The 23,428-nt window shown below is 42.1% G+C and overlaps 3 protein-coding genes across 6 annotated transcripts; all 3 read left to right on the plus strand.

Moving 5' to 3' along the window:
- The first annotated feature begins 2,649 nt into the window (after window positions 1-2,649).
- On the plus strand, window positions 2,650-7,611 carry LOC147238882 (C-type mannose receptor 2-like). The gene is made up of 7 exons (XM_086196571.1): window positions 2,650-3,022; window positions 3,122-3,157; window positions 3,664-4,041; window positions 4,402-4,740; window positions 5,463-5,504; window positions 6,931-7,013; window positions 7,097-7,611. The coding sequence occupies exons 1-7, from the start codon at window positions 2,989-2,991 to the stop codon at window positions 7,238-7,240; spliced, it is 1,056 nt and encodes a 351-aa protein (XP_086052697.1). The 5' UTR covers window positions 2,650-2,988; the 3' UTR covers window positions 7,241-7,611.
- A 2,609-nt stretch (window positions 7,612-10,220) lies between these two features.
- Window positions 10,221-14,853, plus strand: LOC147238883 (uncharacterized). Its single transcript, XM_086196572.1, has 9 exons — window positions 10,221-10,402; window positions 10,508-10,653; window positions 11,277-11,508; window positions 11,920-12,095; window positions 12,285-12,659; window positions 12,826-13,146; window positions 13,802-13,914; window positions 14,496-14,588; window positions 14,732-14,853. The coding sequence occupies exons 1-8, from the start codon at window positions 10,221-10,223 to the stop codon at window positions 14,562-14,564; spliced, it is 1,614 nt and encodes a 537-aa protein (XP_086052698.1). The 3' UTR covers window positions 14,565-14,588; window positions 14,732-14,853.
- Window positions 14,854-14,944: 91 nt separating this feature from the next.
- LOC147238884 (C-type mannose receptor 2-like) lies at window positions 14,945-23,158 on the plus strand. Of its 4 annotated transcripts, XM_086197162.1 has the most exons (8): window positions 14,945-15,692; window positions 15,775-15,989; window positions 16,078-16,116; window positions 17,958-18,302; window positions 19,180-19,506; window positions 20,032-20,123; window positions 20,732-20,846; window positions 22,525-23,158. In XM_086197162.1, the coding sequence occupies exons 2-8, from the start codon at window positions 15,956-15,958 to the stop codon at window positions 22,542-22,544; spliced, it is 972 nt and encodes a 323-aa protein (XP_086053288.1). In that variant the 5' UTR covers window positions 14,945-15,692; window positions 15,775-15,955; the 3' UTR covers window positions 22,545-23,158. The 4 variants fall into 4 exon arrangements, with proteins under 4 accessions (XP_086053288.1, XP_086053289.1, XP_086053290.1 ...); XM_086197163.1 differs by having other exon boundaries at window positions 14,945-15,989; XM_086197164.1 differs by lacking the exon at window positions 20,732-20,846.
- Window positions 23,159-23,428: the final 270 nt, after the last annotated feature.

The raw sequence follows: 23,428 nt of genomic DNA on the forward strand, positions 1-23,428 counted from the left end.
TCTTCTGATAGAATTGGGACTTCCTGACAGCATCGAGGTCGGCCTGGCCAGACCCAAGTAAATGACTCTGGGTGGAGGGGCGAAGGTCCAATGAAGAAGGGGGCATAGAAATCGATGTCAATTTTTTTTTGCTATTATTTGGTTTGACCGAAGGTAATGAAATCAGGTTTTTTAACAATTAAATGTTTTTTTAATCTCTAAATACTCTTTTCCTGCCATCTGATGATATCATCTTCATGATGAATGATGGACATTTCTGCCTTTTGTTGAGTTTGAATGAAAATGTGGGTTTGTTATTGATGTTTTTCTGTTTACTGATTTTCCGTTATCTTTCATGATACTCACGTCTGTATTTTGTTAAGATTTTTTGTCAAAGCTACCAAAAATATGCCTTAATATATAACTAAAACAAGTCAGGTCAGTTTTATTTGTGTGGCGCCAAACCCCAACCAAAGTTCTGTCCTGACTCTGTCCAAGTAGAGCAGGTCCAGCACCTCCCTCCTTCAATGAACCTCCACCCAACAATTCTCCATCAGCAGCACATCCTGCAACAGCAGCCACCAGAACCTTCCTTTACCAGCAGGAAGGTGGAGCAGATCCAGGATCAGTGGGGACGGAGAGAGAGCAGGAGAGCAGGACAGAGACAAAGACAGAGAATGGAGGAGGACAGGGAGACAGAAGGAGAGAGAGGGACAGAGAGAAAGAGAGAGAGAGAAAGGAGGAGAGACTGATGGACAGAGACAAAGACAGAGAATGGAGGAAGACAGAGAGACAGATGAAAGAGAGGGACAGAGATAAAGAGAGAGAGAAAGGAGGAGAGACTGACGGACAGAGACAAAGACAGAGAATGGAGGAAGACAGAGAGACAGAAGGAAAGAGAGGGACAGAGATAAATACGGATAAAACATTAAAAAAAATTCTTTTAGCTTTCAAACCCTGTCTTTGTAACACACGCACGCACACACACACACACACACACACACACACACACACACACTCCATAACAATTATACATGTAGGGCTTTCATTCCAAACATTGATGCAAAGTTGAGTCAATAATAAAACGTGTTACTTTTTCTCTTTAAAAAAATATGATTTACTAAAAATAAAATAATGTTACTACCAAAACCAAATGTTCCAGAGTTCTGCTGAAGGTTGTGTTAATGTATGATTCATGATCTGATTTAAATGACATTCTATAACTCAAATAGATGAGAAATGTAACAGCAAGAGGACCTCCTAGGCACTCTCATTTAGCAGGAGTTAGAAAGCACGTGGAGAACTGCTGGGTGGAGATTCATCGAAGGAGGCTTTCTAACGTTGGCTCAGTGAGAGCGCCTCGGAGTTCCTCTTGCTGTCTCATCTGAAGTTTCCCATCCAAAGAGCAACGCAAACAAGCAATGACTGAGTCCACGAAGCGCTCCTAGATGGACATTTTGTGAATAGAGAAAATCGTATTTTTGGACCCAGCCATGGACAGTAGCTACTGATTATACTGATTATACTGTGAGAAAAAAAGAAAACAAACATCCAGAATCCTTTATCTCAAGTCTTTCAACCCATCACTGCAAATTTTGCCATTATTGTTTGAATAATGTGTCATTTGCATTTTTAAACAGAAGCGCTATTGTTTGAATGTTAGTTGTCAGCTGGGGAACTTTGCTGTTGATACATGTTGAAGTTGCTCTCCTCAGGCTCAGAAAAACATTCACTGACAGTAAGCAAATGTCCTCTCCAGACGTCGTGTACACAACGCAGCGGGCTACTGCAAACCCAAATGTGTGGACCAGCGTCTCCACTTCACGTTGCTACTTGTGAACATGGACATTATTTAGTCTGAAACATCAACTTAACCCCAAGTCAACCGCGTTCTCCTTTTCATCCCAAAACGTACGGCTCAATGAGACTCTTGATCAAGAGACGATTGACGAATCCCACCTGTCCAATCTCAAATGAGTCCTAGCAGAAGCATTGAAGAACAGATCAAGGGGGTATTGCATCCTGGAGCCTCTGAACCATCATGAGTGACCTGCCTAACCCAGACCTCACTCTGATCCCCCTTATTTAAACTTTTAGGGAAAACAGCTTTGTTGGCCCACAAAACTCAGAATTCTCAACCCTTCCTCTCCACCAATGCACAAAAAAGTATTCAGAAAAAGATTCCGTCTCAATGAACTGGTCCTAAAGTCTGTTTTGGTCCCTGAAATTGGCTTAAAGGAACATTTTGGGACCCTGAGACCTCGTCTAGTCAGCATAGCACCAATAAAGGTCATGGAAGAGAAGTCTTAGCATAGCAAAGCCATCAAAAGTCATCAAACACACTTTTGCTGCCAAATAACTATGAAAAAGGATGAGTCATTGTTGTTTTAGGATCAGACACATGGTCGGAACTTTCCAGACTGGGCAGAATGATTTGACACAGCACATCAAAACTTTGGCCACCAAAACCAAACGTTTGTTGAGGACTAGACGCGCGACCGCTGACATTAATCACGAGGATGAGGATTCCGGCTCGACACACCCCCATCCTGGACCTGAGCTAGCTGATGCTAATACTTCCAACCCACTACCACTTATTGTGCTAAGCTAAATAGCGTGAGTCTCTGCTCCATGGAGAAGGGTCTCTATCTTCTTATCCGGCTTGGGTGATGATGGACAATGAGAGGAATTCCAAAAGAACTGGCATGTTCCTTGAAGTCTACCTTCCTTCTTCATATCCAGCCTCAAGTCTTACAAGACCCCAGCGTTCACAAACATCACCTCTCTCAACATCTGATACTTCAAAACTACTAAACATACAACTGCTTTCTTGCCGTTACGGACCATTTAGTATACAAACTCAGAGATGGGGAGAGCAGATACTCGAGGTGATTGGCTGACTAGCAAGGAAGACTGCAGGGGATCAGGTGAGACCACGCTGGCAGGTGTGAATCCACAGATGCATTCTAACAAGACCTTAGGTTCCTCTTTGTTTCATTACCGTAGGTCATGGAGGGAGGCTGGAAAAGACTGATTTTCTTCGGTTGGTACTCTGCCCTCATCCAGACACTGTTTGCTTTTGTGTGTCTCTTTTTCCTCCGTCATGTTCTACACTTTAATCGTAATCTTCACTACTTTGCAGGGATGTTCTGTGTCGTGGGTGTCACACACAATGCCGGTAAGAACACTTGCTTATGTCTTTTTTCACAAACATGAATCTGATTCCAAATGGACATGTCAGAAATTAAGATCTGCTTTCACATGCCCTTTTCTGCTTTGATTATCAAATGACCTCTACCTACCCCACGCATACCCTTGCATATTTAGTTTTATTTAGAGTCAAACGAAAGATTAAAGGTCACAATGTACATTATCAACTGGACTGGATGTCTGTTACAGTAGTAACGCTTGTTCTGTGTGTAGATTTAGTGGTTAAACTGTGTCACAAAGCAAAATGGAAAACGTATTGTTTTAAAACCAGATGAATACTTTTTATAATGAGATTACAGCCTAACAAATGACTACCCGGAAATTTGAATACTGAATGCATGTTGTGAAGTCAGAATTTTAGCTTACGTGATTTGGGGTTCTTTTGGCGAAGCTGAAAGTTGAGGGCAGCAGAAGGGAACAATCTTGATGGGTATTTGGAGACACCGAGGCTGTTTATCGCCATCTCTCTAATAGGCACCATCTACTACATCCATGAGTACATCTTTCATGCTGATTTGAAGCTGAGCTGGATGGCAGCCCAGAGCTACTGCAGAGAGAGCTACACTGACCTGGCCACCATCAGAAACATGGACGACATCAGCAGAATCAACGACCTGCTCTGGGACCAGGACGAGGCCTTCTGGATCGGCCTGTATGATGATGTGGACAGCTGGAGATGGTCGCTCCCACATGAATACTTCTACGTAGAGGGAAATAATAGCTTCAGGAACTGGCAGGACACTCAGCCAGACAACGCCGGGGCAGCCGAGTACTGCGTCTCCATGATGGACGACGGCCTCTGGTGGGACAACAACTGTACCTTCCCCCTAAAGCCTTTCATTTGTACCACAGGTGGGCAGCAATGCAAAAGCTAAATATGAACTTATTTATCTGTCGATATATTGCATATATAGAAAAAAATAGTACGTTAAAACATTTAATGTTAGTTCATGGCACCCTTGCTACTTGGTTGAGCTTGTAATTGAGTGATTATCCAGGTAACCAGTAGAGGGCAGTGATCCACTCAGGTTGTGTCTGTCAGAACTCAAGAGTAGAAAAAGACTTCAACTTCTAAAGTTTAAATCTATTTTAATATAAATATTTAAAATGCAATTAATTTACATTAATCAATTTCAAACTTGCAATTCATTTGATGTTTCAATTGGTTGATCGTCCTCATCAAGGTCTTGTTTCTCCATGCATGTTTTCTAGCTCATTCCATGGATCAGTATGTGCTGGTGACCGAGGCAGCGAGCTGGTTCATGGCCCGGTGGCACTGCAGGCAGCGCTACACAGACCTGGCTGCTGTGCGGAGCCCATATGAGAACCAGCTGGTGAGGAATGCAGTGCAGAACCACACCGAGGTGCAGGAAGCCTGGATCGGCCTGCACCGGCCCTCCTGGAAGTGGTCGGACGGCAGCCGTTTCTCCTTCGCGATGTGGTCGCCACAGGAGCCCAACAACAAAAACGGCTCTCAGGCTTGTGTGAATATGCAGAATGGGAGATGGACCGACGAGACGTGTTCCACCAAACTCAACTTTCTCTGTCAAAGTAAGCCAAAGACTGCAGTGGCCCGAAAGGACAAATAACACACGTGCACACAAGGAGAGCACAGCAGCTGCTCATTCAAATCTGGAAGGTGAATATACGTTGGTGCCGCAGTCGCCTGTTCACGGTCTGGATCTCAAGAGGCAAATGAGGAAAGCTTGTATTCACAAAAAAGCGTTCCGTGAATTGTCTTCATGTTGCTCTCATCTTTTCACGTGACAATACATTTAAGATGGAGGGACATTCTGAAAAATTCCTCCTACACTCTGTCTAAGGCATCTTCGTGGGTGGCCAACTGGCATCAAATACAGAGAGGGAAGCTAAATCAGAACCAGTTCCAGAGTTTTCTGTTTTGGGGTTCGTTTCGTTCAGCTTTCCACATTTCTTACGAATTTAGCCTGCTAATGCTATCATCAGCTTATTAGCTAGCCTTGGCACCTAGAAACCGCCTGAAAATGTTGCCTTTCTCGCCTGCAAAAATTTAGTGGAACATGTTTTGACTGTTAGGAACTGAGTATTTCTGGATGTGGAACTAAATTCTCTGAAGTTATGAATACATAGTTGAAAACATACATAATTGTATTTTATGAAAAATCCTTCCTCCAAATTGAAATCACACAAGAGAAATACAGGGGAAAAAAAAAACCATCTGTGGTAACGATTGCTGTCAGGTGACTTCCACCTCGCTCACCTCTTTCATATGTTTTTTTTTTCTTTTCTGGCAGATATAACCGAGGTAACGTTTGAGCCTCCCCCCACCAACCAAGGTCAGTTGATCACATGAATATTATTCAGAAATACTACATATTGTTGTATGAAGAAGTATGCAGAAGCACAGTTTCAGGGCTCTTTCGTCATCTTCTTCGGCACAGGGATCATTTTGTGCTGTTATTAGCATATTTGGACGTAAAAGGTGTCTCGGTGCTGTAGTACCAGAACACACCAATACTCTCTCCCTTGCTGTATCCTCGTATGACCATTGAACCGTCTCGTGACTGAAAATTTATTTTGGGGGGATTTTCAGGTCAGTTACCTTGAGGAGTCTTGGCCCTGATGGGGCCCTCCAGCTGAAGTCTCAATGGGACTTTTTTATTAATTTACCAGGGATCAGGACGCCAGTGTCTTCTTCAGCGTACTATACCAGCATTAGCTAAACAGCATATTCCATAGCATATAACCTGGTGGTTATTAGAGCAATCTAGCACCACCTTCACAGAAACTAATGAAAGAACCAAATTGCAGAACAACAATATTCAGCACGGGATGATAGCCTCACAACAGACCAGACAGTAACATGCAGATATGCACCAAAAAAATGTTGAAAATGGAAAACAGGAGCGCTCCAAACTAGTGGACTAGAAAATGGTGGTTGTAGTTTTTCTTTTCTTTATTTTTTTGATTCAGGCTATAAATTTGTGTTAATATTCTGTTAAAAAAATGTTAAAATTTAGAGTCAACTTATCTCTTTTTGAGGCAATCAAGACAGCTAACGGTGTTAGCCAGCAGCTAACAGCACTAGTCATCACTTTAGTGAGGAAGAATCCATCTTAAGGCAGCCTGGTGGTGCAACGGTCCTCACTGTGGCCCCCCATCAAGAAGGTTGTGGGTGGAGCCCCAGCTGCAGCACGGGGTCTTTCTGTGTGAGTCTCCATGTTCTCCCTGTTCCTGCTGGGTTCTCTCTGGTACTCCAGCTTCCTCCACAGTCCAAAGACATCAAGAGGGACCAGGTTAATCCAGACTCTAAATTGACCGTAGGCGTGGCTGGGAGAGCCAATGGTTGTCTGTCTCTATGTGTTGGCCCTGCCATGGACTAGTGAACCCTGCCTCTCACCTGAGGGCTGCTGGGATAGGCTCCACCCCCCCCCCCCAACCCCCGGAACCCTTAATAGGAATAAGCGGAAGAAAATGGATGGATGGAATGGAATCCCTCTGAGACCTTTTGTCCAGTCTGAATGTCAGCTGCACCCTCTGATGGAATCCAGTTTAACAGAAGAACAGACTTGTAGAGGTTATTAGCATAGAAATTCATCAACATAAATTTGCCTCTTAGTGTTTTAAGGAAGACATTTTGTTTTCCTTTGAGGGCTGGATGGTGGGAGTGGGCTGGGCCTGGCTGGTCACTCTGAACAATCTGCAAATGGTGCTGTTTCTTACTTTGTTGTTGTTGGGTTTTTTTTGTTTTTTTTTAAGCAGTGCAGAGAACTACCATTCAAATGAAGTTGCAGACGGACTCCGACCTACAAGATCCAACCATGAGGCAGGAGGTCTTACAGCAGGTAGTCTGGAGTCAACAGCTGTGTGTTGAAGCTGCTCTCTTGCTACAGATACATTCGCTGCATTAGCTCTGCTTTGTTCTTAGCTCCAGGCACAACTTGACTCACAGGGCTTAACTGATATCAAACTCTTCTGGGGGACTTTAAGCAAAGAGCCACACCCACAAAGGAGAGGTAAAGATTTGGGCTCCAATGTGGCATTTGGCATTTTGGGTTGTCCACTTCCATAATAAATCTCCTGCTGTGTTTGACCCTACAGATGCATGTGGAAACATAATCCAGTAAAACCCAAGAAGAAACAATAATGATAATAATACCTTCATTAAAATATTTCCTTTAAAGGACCCAAAATGTATTTTTTTTTGTCGTTGGGGGGCAGTCTGGACTTTAAAATTTTTTGAAAAATGGCCTACATCAATTTTTACAATCTCAGGAAGATGCATTGTTAAAGGCAAAAAAAATGAAACATTGTAGCGCCTCAGAGACACATCACATCCTGCCATCTTAAGAAAACATTTGAAACCCTCAATAATAAGAAGAATAACCATGTCAAAATCGTAATGCCCCCTAATATGTAGGAGTCAAACAATTGTATTTCTGTATTTTGTAAACTAGTGCAACCCTACCAAGAGGTGAAGTACGAATTAGGATTTGTTTTTTCCCTTGGGCACAGCTAAATAAAATCATTGATGACGAGAATCAGAAATATAATCCCTAACTCTGTAAAAACGTTTGCTTTGCATTCATTTATCTTGAGGCCACTCCATGTATGTTGTTCCCTCAATTTAATTATTTCAGATGAATCAAAAAATATATTATCAATTGTGGCCAAGAATTTATGAAATTGTCTGAAAAGTTCCAGCAACCTTTGCCTCAGTCAGTTTCGATGAAGCTCAGAGTGATTTTTAAAGACTTCTCCACATGACAAGGTCATGTGGAGTGAACTGGTTCGCACACCACAGCGTAATGTATTTGCAAATGTTCCAACAACCAAATTTTAGACACCAAGCAGAACGTTCGCCATGGAGGACATCTGGACGAGTTCCAGAGAGAAGCTGAGAAAACCCAACCTCGCCGGCGATGAAAGCTAAGATTTTTCTCTATATTGGTCAGTTTCAACTGGCTTTATTGTGAAGAGCTAAACTGAATACATCAGGACAGGCGACTTGTACAGCCACTAATTATGGATTCATGTGAACGGACGTATGGACCACACATTCTCCGTGGCTTGTGAGGACCTTCATCAATATGCATTCCCTGGCCTCCCAGTCTTCACAGCTCACCCAGTGCCAAGTTGTTGAGGTGTTTCTGATCAAATCTTTGAAGGATGTGGTGGAACCACTGGGAGGACATCACGACGTTAAAAACAAACAAACGGAAAACCCAAAGCATTTACCAGGTGTGCAGTCAAACCCTGACGACTCAGCCCCCAACTGTGGGGGACTCCTTGGCCCAGTCTGCACCCCTCAACCATGTTGGGTGAAAGTCAGCCTCATAGCTTTTGTGTAACCCTGACAACATGATGAGAGATTTTATTTTACGGTATGCAAAATGCTGGGTTTTTTTCATTGAAGATTTTTTTTGCATTTCCAGTCCTTAGTCAGATGATTGGACGAGAGCGACCTCCCGGTCAGCAGACTGTAGAGGCTCTCCTGTGGTTTTCACCGTCAGTGGGCTTCTATGGTCTCTGTTTGGGTCCAACAGTCAAATTCTGGAATTATCTGAGCCTGGCTTATCACACTCACATGGGAAGATGCTTTACATTTATTTGTTTATCACTAATTCCTAAAGTGTCCCCCAGGGAGGTGGGGGAGGACCATCGCTACAAACCCAACCAAACTTGCCCAACTTTCAGGTCAAGAGTTTTGCCACTAAGTCTTCAAGCATGCTGTGAGTTACACCCCGATGAGCTCTTAATCATTCATAATAAAGCATGGCGTGCCATTGGAAATGCATTGTTATTTTGGGTGAGTCATTAATTTTTAATAATTCGTAAAAGGCCATTATGTATTTATCTTTTTGACATACATGCATTCAAATGAGTTTCATACCAACTTCCCTCTAGGATCCATCCTCGTCAGTCTGAGGCCAACTCACAACGCAGGTAAGAAAATCCACCAAAAGTGAGCTTTTGTTTTTATTGGAAACTTTATTTGCTACAGAGGTTTTTGTTACAAACATTTGGGTTTTTTAGTTTCTAGTGACTTGGTCCAAGGAAGGAACTAGTCTCCCCAGTTCTGATTCTTTGCTTTGGACCGAAATATGTCACCAACTTTTGGATTGATTTTGTAAAGACGTTAGTGGTCTTATGACATGATTATAACTGCTAATTGTCTTTTAGAAGTCCTTCCGTCAGTTCCTGATCAGACTGCTGTGAAGGCTGGTGGGGTACAATGTTGCTAGACAGATTTTTCCTCCAGTCTGTCAGTTCAAGTTCAAATGCCAATGCAATAGCAATGCTATTCTCACCACCAGCACCGCCAACAAGTCATGGTTGTAATTATTGTAGGGGCGTGAGTTTATGTAAGACATACGTGTCTGGAGAAAGTTTATGTAAGATATACTGGTCTCCAAGTAAACAGGGTATTGCTAGTACAAGGTCTTAAGTTCAGGTCATATGAGGACGGGACAATGGACTGGATGTTCCAGTAAACCTGTACCCCACTACCTTGCCAAACAGGATGCACCTTGCTGAAGAGAAGCACGTACACACACATGAGTAATGACGTCAACGAAAGGTATAAAATGTGAATGCAAGTTGTAAGGAGGGTTCTGTCTGTATGTAAGATGTGAGGTGGTTGATCAGTGCATTAAACCCGCAAGAGGCTGTAAGATGATCCGTCGTTGAGTCTCGTTTGTCATCTCAACTTGAATGAGAGATCCGAGGTCAACTCCAACATTATCCAGTCAAATATCTCGCCATATGCAGGTTATTTTATATGAAGTCCCTTTCCAACGACTGCATTGATAGTTGCCTCACCGAGCTGCTAGCCTAGCTGTAGCCTAGCTGTAGCCTAGCTGTAGCCTAAGTAACTTTGTTAGATGAATTCTCATTTTCCCCAAAACTCCAGTGTGTTCACAAGCATTTTAACTGTTTTCATGCCATGTTTGCAAGACAATGTTGCGACAAGAGGAGTAGCGTCACAGTCGGCGCCAGCAGCCATTGCAGAAAAGTTTGCGGGGGCTGCCAATGATGGATATCCTGGACTTATGGGAGATAACGAAACCTGCGCCACCGTTCCACAGTCAGACAACCCCTGGTGGCAAGTAGACCTGCAGTACATCTACCGCATTGTTGGAGTGATGGTCATCAGCAATGAAGGATGCTGCTTAGACGAGCTGGACAATGCTGAGGTCCGCATTGGCCTCAGGAACGACACCACCAACAACAGGTGACCAATAACTGCGTCAAAATCAGCTGATTTGATTGCCATTTTGTAACTTTGTTTTAAAAACTCCTCCAAAAATACATTTTTACTCATTCTTCCTTTTGCCAGGTGTGCTGTCATCGGCACTAAGGAGGAAGAAAATCAATATAAATACAGTTGTGAAGCAGTGGACGCTCGCTTTGTCCATGTTGTTCGTCCTGGCCCTGACAGGATTTTGACTTTTTGTGAAATCTCTATCTATGGTACTGTGCTCGGTAAGTGTTGGGCATTTTCCCTTCGCTCCCATTTCCATCTCTTCAGCATAGCTGACACAGAGGCACCAGGATATTGGCTACACGAGTGTGTAATAGGGCTAAAATTCTGGTCTTGTTTATCAGGTACTCACAGTTCCATGTTGTGAATTCATGAAGACATTTTGTTCTGTTGTATGAATTCTTGTTGAATCCAGACTTTGGCAAAAAACGCAAGCCACATATTTATTGCGTATTTTGATGATTTTTTCGGGCATATGATTTTGTATCTAAAATATCATGAAAATCTGATAAATGTTCATCACAACTTCCCAGAACCCAACGTGACGAGTTGAAATTTTAAGAGTCCTGAAAGTTAAATTTGGAACCACTTATTACTTGACATTTTTAACTAGAAAAAAGACTAAAAGCTATGAATTGATTATTGCCGATTCATGTTCTTTTGATCGACTAATTAAATGTTGCAGCTCCAATTGTGAACAGTAGTCAATTGAGTAACTACAGTCGGATTTTTCAGTCATGTGATCAATCACACTCTTCCCCTCTAAACACCTGTAAAACGGATTGTTTAACTGACATTAAAGCGATCAGACGTTCCTAATCTTCATCTCGTATCTCTGAACCAGAAAATCTGGCTCTGAGGGGAGTGGTGTTTCAGTCTTCCAGACGCTTTCAAACAGTAGGCTTTGCCAGCAGCGTTATAGATGGTAATTTCGTCAACACCTGCAGTACGACTGAGGACGGACCCGGACAGTGGGTCACAGTGGATCTCCTGGCTGTCCACAAAGTGACTTTTGTCCAACTTGCCTTTTTTAAAGACTGCTGTGATGTTGATGACGTCCACGTGGACCACACGAGGTAAGAATGCAGTTTTGTTGGGGAGAAACGTTCTGACTGTAAAGACTGAAGATGAAGTCCGATCATTGTGAAAGGAAAGCTAAAACATTTATTTTCAACAGCTTGTCAGTCGTGGTGCTCATGGACCTCAACTCCGTATAAGTCAAACATGCCATCTAGTGGCCATAGAAGTAATTACCACATAAAAGTAGGTAGTCGTGTTCTGACGATCCAGAAAAAGAAGGAAGGTAATTTTTTTCTGTTGCAAGAATGAAGATCTGAAGTTGTGTTCTAGTCAAAATAGAATTGTTTACAACAAAGTCTGAAATCAAATGCACACAGATGATTTTTATATGTACGAGGCAATTTTTAATTTTGTTGTATTTGTTTCTTCTACTTGGACCCCATCTCTGTTCTACATGTCTGTTTCAGTTGTATGGTCATACCCAGCCTTTCAAATTCCAAGGTGACCCTGGACTGTGGGGGAGTTGAGGGGCGCTACGTAACCGTGGTCCACCACAGTGTTCCGCTATCTCTATGTGAGGTGGAGGTCTACAGCACCTGGGAATTTCCTCGTAACACAGTCCCTCAGCGGCCTTTCGTCCCTGGTAAACAGCTTACAAAACAGTTGCATGCAAAACTGGGACAGATACTCTTTATCACGTATCGGTATATCTGTATTGTTTCATAAATGACAAATGTCTCGATTCATCATTTTTGCAGGATTTTAAGATTGAAAAGAGATGCGACTTTCAAATTCCTCATTACTTTTGTCATTTGTAACCTATGTTTTGCAGATCACTGCTATTCATGCCAGAATGACTACATTGTGGTGACTGGTCAACCTCAGACATGGTCCAAAGCCCAGATGTTCTGTAGACAGTGGTTCATTGACCTGGCCACCGTCAACAGCCCTCAAGATATGAACAGGGTTGTTGACGTCATGGGAGACACTTTGGACAAATTTTGGATTGGGCTATATGAGGAGGCCATGACCTGGACCTGGTCTCTGGCAGATAGATTCCATTCTTCCGGTGAAGCCGACTTCAGGAATTGGGGTGCAGATCAACCCAAAGTGGGGCACAGCAGTCCACACTGTGCTGCCGTTGAAGACACGGGGCTCTGGAAAGACGAGGACTGTGGCTCACTGAACTTTTTCATGTGTTTTACTGGTAATGCTACACCAAGAATAAAGTATTGTGGAAAACCCTGGCAAAGTCTGAGAGATGAAGTCCAGCATTTGAATGCTGAAGTCCGAAAATTGTGAAAGCGCCATCTTTCGTCTTTTTCCGCATTTTAAAAGTGACATTGTGTTGATGATTATTTCTGTGCTCACAGGCAGTCATTTTATTTTCGTCAAAACTTTTATGACGTGGACGGAAGCTCAACAGCACTGCAGAGCTCGGCACCAAGACCTGGCCACTGTGAGGAACGCCGCTGACAACGAGGCCATCAAGAACCTTGTGCCTTCAGGAAAACTGGTCTGGATCGGCCTGCACGGTGACTCCTGGAAGTGGTCTGATATGAGTCCCTCTTTCTTCAGGTACTGGTCGGGCGGCCAACCTGACAGTTCAGTCAGTCATGCAAAGTGCGCTTACGTTGATGGCAGACAATGGAGCATACAGCCATGTTCTACAACATCTATATTTCTCTGCTCCTGTAAGTATCTACTCAGGAATTTCCACTTGGACGCAGTGAAATGACAGGCAGTGCTGCAGTACAAACCGTTAGGATCTGAACAACTGGCAAGTGTTCGTGGAGATGAAACCAATTTTCTGAATTAGAAAGATGATACTAGTTTTTACTTTTTAGCAGCTCATAGTATGAAGTCATTTTACTGTAAATTCATTGAGGACTTTTACGACACCTAAAGTGTACTGCATTGAAGTGGACTGTACTTGGGTTTGTACTGAAGTGGGAAATCTGGGACATCACTATTGTCTTATTATGAGATGAAAACCTTTGTTTTCTCGTGGTAAGATGCGTTCGTTCATCGCAAGACAACAGCAAGTGAGGCTTTTTTTGGCTTCCAGCATGTATAGAAACGTACTGCAGATGTCCACACCTTGTCAGTGGCCTACGGTAGTTTTCAGGATCCAGGACATAGAGTTCGATCCAAATCTCCTCTACAATCACCAGCCATCAGAATACACAACATTTGAACTCGCACCCCCACCGATTATTTACCACGTTGGCAGAATGGCCTTCCTCGACCAATGAAAGAGTTTTCCAGATAAAAGTGAGAGCGTAGTTACTTGAGTTCTGTTCCAAACCTTGGAATTCCGATCTAACACATTTGAAATGCAACCCCTAGGCTCCGAATGCAGCATGGATGCAGTGAAAACAACAAAGACGGTGTCTGTGCTGAAGGTGCAGGCCAAGGTTGACATGAGCGACCCGCTGATGCAGCAGCAAATATTGAATCAGGTAAAGAATGGAGGGAATATTTGCCTGTGTGAAGGCGTGGAGGAAACTGTCAGGGAGTGCGACAGTTTCAGGTCTACAATGTGCAAAGCAGTGATTCTGGAGCTACGGAAGTGTTTGGCCACATGCGAAAGTGATTATGAAGGAAAATGCAAGCAAAATTGATAGAATAACTGATTTTGGTGGATGTTGATATTACATTTACGTTAAACATAAACATGATTTTCAGTTTTAACAAATTCAATCGAGACTGCTTTTCATTCTTGATCGAAAAAAAAAACATGCATTCTATCTTTTGGGGGGAGGTATTCTGGCTTTGGCCTTGAAATTTATCGTTTTGTTTTTTTTAACTACATTCCACCATGTGGCGCCCTGTTCTGATGTACTTATGCAGCAAATCCATGCTATCTTCAGCAGTGTCACTAAATGCCCATAGAATACATGTATTCAACTGTGTACAGCATTTTTTTCACCTGGTCGTTACCTTTTCGTTCAAATTCCCCGTGAAACAGTAATACGTTGCTTTTACCATGATTTCAGGCAATTTTTAAAACAATGAAATACTTGGACGTATTTTTCTACAGCTGGAGGCAGCGCTGAGGAGGAAAGGATACGCAGATGTCAAGATGAGCTTGAGGTTGTCCAGAACATGAGTCTCTCAGAGAGAAGACAGAACAGTGAGAAAGTGTCCTCTTGATTGCGTTTTTCTTAGAATACCCTGTTCATCATTGGTGAACCACTCTTACAATTCCGCCTTTTGCTGTTCTGTTTTAACCTTCCTGCCATATTGTCATTTCCCACTATCTTACTATTTGCACAGGTGCGAAGGAGACTGGATGGCTAACTTGCGGATGGATTTGTCAGGAACGGCCGTCAAATGAGTACTAAGATCGAAATAAATAGTGATCAATCCCAGTGTTGTAAACCTTTACACTGTAGTGGGGGGGGGGGTATAAATCTTGTAAGGAGGATCTACACTCATCTTGACAACCCTCAGTGAGTCCACTTGTTATGTTGCTGTTTTTATCTTATCACTCTCTCCTTGTTTTGTGCGGGCTTGTCAGAATCATTTCTTTCTCTTTTCCTCTGTTTGGCACTTTGGTCACTGACAGCTGCGGTTAAATGAGCTTAATAAATGAAACTCCCTTACATCTGCAGATATGTTTGACTCCTGCAACGCCTCTCATAGAAGCAGTCCCTACGGCAAAATTCTGATTACTGTCACAGTGTTTGAAAAATTTGATGTTGTTTTTCCCTTTCAACATTTGAACGTAAAGAACCACATCTATGTCCAAGCTACTTTTAGTCTTTTGAGTACATAAGAACATTCTGGGTTCGTTTTAAAACCATTGCTCACCCAAAAAGGTTATTTTGCTGTTGAGGTACTCACTAATACGTGTCTTGAGCTTCCCAAAATATTTTTTTCATTTTGTACTACTTCTTTGTGATATGAGAATTCAGATAGAGCCAGAAACACTTAGGCTAACGGTGACTGATGGCTAGTTGTCCATCGCCCATTGCTTTCCCTAAAATGCAAATTCCTTGAAAAGCACTTTCATACTCGGGATGGAATCTGTGGATACAGTTCAGATCTGGTTTGTGCGGACACAGTTCCAATCACACAAATTAGCAAACTATACTCTTGTGCTAAATGTGAAACTGTCCCAGAGGCTGCTTTATAATCAGGACTTTCAGACAACTTTTCTGGCTCACAACTTCAACCCAAACATTGGAAACCAGGAGGAGGAGCTTTTCCACCCACATGACGCCAAGGAACTCTGGTAACCAAATCTGCTTGTGTTTCCTGCTCCCGGCTGGTTTAATTTTGCATGAGAAACAAACAAATGTTGTCCCTCAACACAGAGCCAAGCTTCCAGATCTCCAGAGCCTGGTAGGGTTTGATGAACAGGAGAAGTGCAGTCAGACTGAAAACGTCTGGATTCCTCTGCAGCAGTCGTGGAATATGCTTCCTCAAAACTGCTGTTGATACTTAAAATGAGTTAATCCCGTCTGTGGTGTGTGATCTCATTGGCTTTATAGATAAATGATGGGGTTTCCAAGTGCCATCTGTTTCATTGGTAAGTACCATTGTTGACTTGCAACGTGTAACTTGGCTTTGATGTTTTCTGTGATGTCAGAGTGAAGCTCTGTGCGCTGGTTCCACAGGGCTTCACCTGTTGTTTCTCAGGACAGCGGCAAATCTCAGTAAGTATTCACTGGTCTGTTTATGCATGTGATCCATGTTTAGTCTCTCTGATTTTTTTTTTAAACGTTCTTTTCATTTCAGTTCAATTTGGATGTTATAACTTGAACATATCTGAAATTATTTTTACATTTAATGTTGCAAATGACTCACATTAAAGGCACCAAAGACAAGGAAAGGAAGAGTCATAAAACTCTAGAGAATAATAGAGCCATCTGACCAGCACATAATCACAAAAAAGGGAAACAGACAAAAAGACACAATGAAAACAAATGGGGCCTCTGGTGAGGATGCCCCCCTGGAACACCTCCCGAGGGAGGTGTTCCAGGGGGGCATCCGACCGGGAGGAGGCCTCGGGGCCGACCCAGGACACGCTGGAGGGATTATATCTCTCGGCTGGCCTGGGAACGCCTCGGGATTCCCCCGGAAGAGCTGGTGGAAGTGGCTGGGGGAGGACAGTTTGGGCTTCCTTGCTGAGGCTGCTGCCCCTGCGCCCCAGACCAACCAGATAAGAGGAGGACGATGGCAAAAAAAAAAAAATCACATTTTGGGGAAGGGGTGACCCCTGATTAAAAGTTGTTATAACCTTTTGGTAGCTGATGGTAACGTGTCTTCTCAAGCTAAGGATGATGTAATACGTGCCGCAACATAATCCAGACAAAGGCCCCATATTCTATTATAGTTTTGTGCTGATCCTTTCAGAGAGTATCTTATATTTTCAAGTTTGAGAAAGTTAAGTACTTCTTTGATCCCGAGTGTAAATGTTGGGGGTTTACAGGCCCTCCATTTGATCAAAATTAGCCCCCTGGCCAGGAGTGTGAGGAGAGCACTTCTATCTGCCTGTGCCCTAGTTCGACCTAGAGGGTCAGGTGCAGCCCCAAATATATATACATGTATATAATATCCCCACCGAAGGGCACGGGGGAATCCGCTGTTCCAAGAAGCCTGACATTGTGTCAAAGTTGGATGTCCAAAAATGATCTAGCTTTGGGCAGGACCAGAACATGTGTGTATGTGATGCTGGATTGCACTTACGTCATCACATAATGGGTCCACATGAGAAAACCGTTCATAGACAGTCTGAATTCAGTCCTATGGATGCGACGCAAAATCTTGAATTGTAGCAACCCATGTCTTGCACAGACTGATGAACTATGAACCCTGTTCAAGGCCGTCTCCCAAGATTCCTCTCTAATGGGTTCCCCAAGTTCACCTTCCCGTTGAGATTTAATGGCAGAAATGGACGAGAGTGAAAGTGCCGTCTGTGCACTATAAGAGGCTGATCTAATACCCTTGAACGATAAAGGCTTGTATCGTTTATGGTCATGGGGGGCAAGAGGGTTGTCATGCAGAGGAAATAGACCAAATGAAGTTAAAGATTTGAAGAAAACAAAAGAAATGAGTCCTAGGAATATTAAAGTTCACACAAATATTGAAAGGGTACAAGGTTCCATGGGGATATAGATTTAGTAATTGCTTTATGTCCACGTTGTACCATATTAGGAAAGCTTTATCCATTACAGGCGGTGGGAAACAACGACCAGCATAGACAGGGAATTTAAATATTTAGCCTCTTCTCTAACTTCAATTTACAGCGACTGGAAAAGGATGCTCAACAATAACAGAAAATTGTTGGTAGGTATTGTCGACAAACACTGGAAGCAAGTTTTCTCATTCTTAGATACCCAATATGAGAGACAGTACTTTGATGCTAGTGAGGGAACAAGTTGTATTTTGTGGCCTCTGTTTTTTTCTCTGGAGCCAATCCAGGACTTTGCGTATTTCTGATTGTTGATGACGATGTCTTGGAGGATGGCAGCTAGATAATTTTACCCTTGTCTAGCACATCCGCAGTACCACCTCATCAATCTGTCGTTGACCTGGTACGAGGCCCAGAGCTTCTGCAGAATAAAGTTCACTGACTTGGCCACGGTAAACAACATGGACGACAAGAAGGAGCTGGACAATATACTGGGTGGTCATGTGACATACAGCTGGATCGGGCTGCAGAAAGGACAGACTGCCAGGTGGATGTGGTCTGACGGCAGCGGCGTGGCACTCTTCACCAAGTGGTTTCCCGGTGAACCAAACAACGTTGGTGGCACAGAATTCTGTGGCAAGATGCTGAGTGGAGGCAGGTGGCAAGACCGTAAATGTGGAATAACCAAAGGTTTTGTGTGTTATGAGCGTGAGTACATAACAATCTGGGTAATATTCTTTGGTAAAATGTACGTGTTTGGGAATTATTAACTATGCAGATGGCACCAGATAGCCCCAAAACTATGAGATCATCACTGCATGAAAAGTGCCAGAATCCTGAGACTTCCTTGATTCAGTATTCAGTATCTTTGATAAGTGTTTGTTCTCAGTTTTAGGCCCTTCTGGTTCTTGATTTCAGTTCTAAGCTAACGTTATACCAAGCAAATGTTAACTTCAGGGGTTTGGTCTTAATTCTAAGCTGACGTTATGTTCACGTTTGGTCTTAATTCTAAGCTAACGTTATATTTGACGTTAGGTCTTACCTCAAGGTTGTTATGTTATGTGTTCACTCTCAGGTCTAAGCTAACGTCATTGTCTGGTGTTTGTTCTCCGTTCTAAGCTAACATGATCTTCTGGTGTTCGATATAAATTCTGAGCTAATGTTAACTTCAGGTGTTCGGTTTTAAATCCAAGCTAACACTATCTTTTTGTGTTAAATCTTACCAATAAGTTGATGGTATCTTTTTGTCTTTGTTCTGGGTTCTAAGCTAATATTATTTTTTTAATATTTCTTTTTGTTCTTTTCCTCATCAATAAACAAATATGTCTCTTTTTTTTTCTTTTTTTTTAAAGTACAATTTAATGCTAATTAATAATTTAATAATAATTTTGGGGCCGAGCCCCCTTGCTGAGCACAATGAATGCTTGTGGTTTTGCTTGGAAGCTGTCATCTGGGAAACTCTCTACCCCTTTAAAACTTTTCTTTCTGGCGAAAATCGACACTTGAATATTTTAGATAACAACCTTAACGTTGATCGTTAAAGACAGACCTGAAATCCACTTGGCTTCCTTCCACATCTTTTCAGGTCGAGAGGACGGCAATGACATACACGTGCATCACCCAGAGCTACAGAGCTGGATGAACAGTCAAGATACATGCAGAAGTCAGCACACTGACTTGGCCTCTGTGTGGAACAACATGGATAATGACAAGATTGCCACTTTTAACAGTCAAGTGTGGATTGGCCTGTTCAAAGACTCCTGGATGTGGTCTGATGGAAGAGAAACCTCCTTCAGGCACTGGCTGAGAGACTCAGACTCTCAGGGACAATGTGCCTCAGTTGCAGTGTCACAAGGGGGGCGCTGGGTTCCGGCTCCGTGCGACAAGAAGGACACGTTCGTGTGCGAAGGCGGTGCGTTGCATTTTTATTACAGTATTGGAACATCTATCGATGTGTGTCCATGCGCATTTTGAATTATCACATTTTAAGTAATGTGATGTAAACAGCAGAATTTGAAGTTCTCTGCCAACTTGAAAGGGTTTTTGCCTTTCTCAAATAAGTGTAAAAGTGCAAAATGTAACATTGAAGTAGCTTTTTTGAGTAAGCGCTGATGAAGTCTTGAATTTCAAATTTCTGTCAACCATCATCATATTTCTGCATATTCCCAAACCTTTTGCTGGCATTCAGACAGCATCACTGTAGCTGATAATAGATGATACCAAAGAACAAGTACAAATAACCAAGTAACCCGTTTTAGGCTGGTCGACTGCCATGAAGACCTCTTCTTCGTTTACTGTTTGTCAAATCTGATGTCGCCTAAGCTAGTTAGGTTAGGTTGGGGTTAACTTTTCCAAATTGTCTTAAAATGTTGCTTGTGAACTCAATAGAAACACAACTACTGATGGATGACTTTGTGCCGGGGGGGTGGGTTTACAGGAAAAAAACTAAAGAAGATGGTTCTACGGGCAAAGTTGAGCTCCAGGTCAGATCTGTCGGACTCCGCAATCGGGGCCGCACTCCTGGAAAAGGTAAAAAGAATCTGGCAGTGTATTGGAGTGCTGTGTAGAGTGGAGGGAAGTGTTGTTGAAGTCCAACAGGAACTAGCATCTCTACGGGTTCCTTCAACCAGTAGTCAATGGGGTTCTTAAGCTGGATTTTAGATGAATACAGAAAATCAACTCTGAGGTGGACAATTGTTCATGAAATTACTGCACTTTTGTTTTGTTTTCCAGCAAGATTTTCATCACAAATGAGCACCACTTATATGCTTTATGAAGCAAAAATATGTTTGTCACCATTAAACCACAACAAATCATTCTAATTCTTTGGTAGTTGAACAAAATTTTAAACTATGTCACTTTGTGTTAATCGCAGATTTTATTTCAGGAATTTAACTAAAAAAATTCACAAACCTGACGATGAGGAAACACAATGTTCAACAATACTAATTTGTTTCTAGGTTTTAGAACTCGTTCCTGCAAAAGTGTTTTGTACGCCTATTTGAAAAGGTGAAAATGTCTCGTATGGTGACACTGGTGACAACTTTCAAGTTTGAATATCGGCATTAAGTTCTCATTTTCTGTCAAATCAAGATAAACAATAGAGACCGAGTTGTGCCTTTGTAATTTCCGCTCAGCTGAGGAACATCCTGAGAAATGCAAATGTGACTGATGTTAGTCTGGGGTGGCGTTGTGCCGAAGGAGCATCGAACTTCCAACGGCAGGAAGAGCAGAAGGTTGTCAAGGAGGCAGGTGAGGAGGAGAATGTGCAGGCTATAGAGGGAGGCTGAGCCACAGATATTTAGAGAAGACTAGATACGTCAGCGCGCTGTAGCGGCCGGCTAACGAACGTGCCTATGTGGCAGCCATATTGGTTGGGTCAACTTTCCCATTAAGCCAATGTATTGTACACTGAAAATAAATCATAACTTGCTCATTTTATAACCGATTTTCATGCGGGTAACTTTTTTGTCAACATCAACATGTGCTGTTACTACAGTAGATTAAACTAAAAGATATAAAATACGGGAAAAGGCTTTTTAATCAAAAAAGCCTAAAATTGTATTTATTTTATTGTACTCCTCATTGACTCCAGGGGCCAGAAAATATTTTGCATTTAGCAATTTTATGTATACATGAAAGATAAATGTGTATTTATATTTACTTGTAACGGTAATCAAAAGGAAAAATTTATGTGTAACCCCCCTCCATAGAGTAGAATTTATGAACAATTATACAAGTCACAAACAATTGCATTGAAATTGTAATCCTTCATACAAAATTCATTGAAAAACTATTAACAATTCACAGTATTATTAAAGGATTTTTTTTTTGTACTTCTGTAACTTTTTCACAATGTTATTTCTATTTTGCTAATCAAGATCAATGAAGTTACTATATATGGTCCCTTGCCAGTCTAGGGTAAAAAAAAAAAAAAAATCCCATATGTATGTATAAATGCTTGTACAATAGCTAATATTAATCATTTGGTATTTGGCTGTCAAGCTGCTAGCTTACGAGAGTGCTTTGCTCGTAGCCAAGTAAGTTCTCAGACTAGAAGCTTTCAACAACATTAAATAATGAAAAAATAGAGCCAAAAAAAAATTATACTTGTGAAAGGTTATTCCAACTTTCCGTGACTCAATTGTACGGCGTTGTGAGCAACCGTCGGCAGCACAATGAGCCGGCATCGTTATTTTAGTGCTTTCGCTCCGTCCACATCCATTAAAGCTGGGTGAGTTTGACCCGACTAGCTTAGCCTCGCTGTAGGCACGCCGCTCCAAGGGGCGTGTCGTATCTACTCATTTATATCTATGGGCTGAGCTGCCAGCAAGTAATCAGAGGGTCCCTGGTTCGATCCCTCCAAACCCCTTGTTAAGGCATCCTTGTGTAAGATACTAATAGTTCGTATTTTATAGTGTAAGAATGCAACCACCACCGATAGCAAGGAAGAGGTTGAATGCTAACGTTAGCTAACAGCTCAAAGTAGCTAACGGATGATCAAATATGTTGGCTTGGCTTGAAAAATGCCTCAATATCCTGCGTTTATATGAATCATTCTGTTTTTGGTCCACTGAAAACTGATGACATGGTAGTTATTTGTCAGCTAAAAAGAAAACAGCTTTGGTGTGATTATGGATGTCAACTTTCTTCAGTTAAAATAAAGCCCAATGGACATTTTAATTGTCCCTCAAATGACTGAATCTTAAGTGTTGGACAGGGACAAACAGGGAGTGTCTGAAACATAGACTTAGATGAGATAGGGACAACGGATTGTTAAACAGCAGGTTTGACGACGATGATGAGTTACGTGATTTACTGTGAAACAGTAACTAGAATCTGACAGATCGTTTGTGTGGAAGTCATGAGCTGGGTTTCCTGCTTTGTCTCTAGCTCGAGGCTAAACTATTCATTTGTTTTTCTCTTGCAGGTTGTCACATGAGGCTATGAGCAAGCTGAGGAGAAGCTGCTTTCTGTAATTTTCTCTTGCTATTGTATTTCCTGTAAAACTCCTACCTTGCTGGTTTTATTCCACAGGTCCTTCATTGAGCCACTTTAACTCTTTTTTCACTCTCATTTCATGGGAAACTTTTGTTATCCAACAAAAGTTTTGTGTGTAAGAATTCATTCCACTTCCCTCTGGGCTGAGATGTAGACACATTCATTATTAGAACTTGTCACCTTCTTAAAATAATGGCCTGAGTCATTTTAAACTTTTTTTTTTTGCATAAATCAACTCCTTTTGATGTTTTGACTCCAGTTTTTGTGTTATGACTTAGCCGATTATTTAAGAAGGTGACGAAATGAGACAAAATGACTGAGAACAATGTTGTGTGGAATCACTTCTTTTCAATTTCTCCTATCATCGATGTTACGCTTTACAGATGTTCAAATGGACCTTTAATAATATTTCTGCTTTTTAATTACAAAGGGTTTGTTTTCTTCACATTTGGTCGTGTTGTGCGCTGCTGTGACGCCTCATCTCCATGTTTTATTGGGTTATGTTGTTATTTTTGTCGATGCTGTGAATCAAATGTCCTCTTGAGGGTCAATAAAGCTCTGAACCGAACATCTTCATCATCGTTCTGAACTCAAGTTATTGGTGTAGCTGACCTCTCCTCTTCTTCATTTGATGATTCCCAAGGGATAAGATGATGTGTGATTCTCAGTAAAGTTGTGTGCGTTCGTTTTTTGCTGACATTTAACATTCAGAGCCTCCATCTGTTGATCTCCCTCTTTCCATCCCTCTGTTCACTTCCCCGTAGTACGACAGATTCGGCAGCTGCTGTGTAAAGCCTTTCTTTGACTGCCCTTCATTTGATTTGATATCCAGA

The sequence above is a fragment of the Aulostomus chinensis genome, chromosome 24 (assembly GCF_037954235.1).
Source record: "Aulostomus chinensis isolate RoL2024-O1b breed Wild chromosome 24, RoL_Achi_v1.0, whole genome shotgun sequence".
NCBI lineage: Eukaryota > Metazoa > Chordata > Actinopteri > Syngnathiformes > Aulostomidae > Aulostomus > Aulostomus chinensis.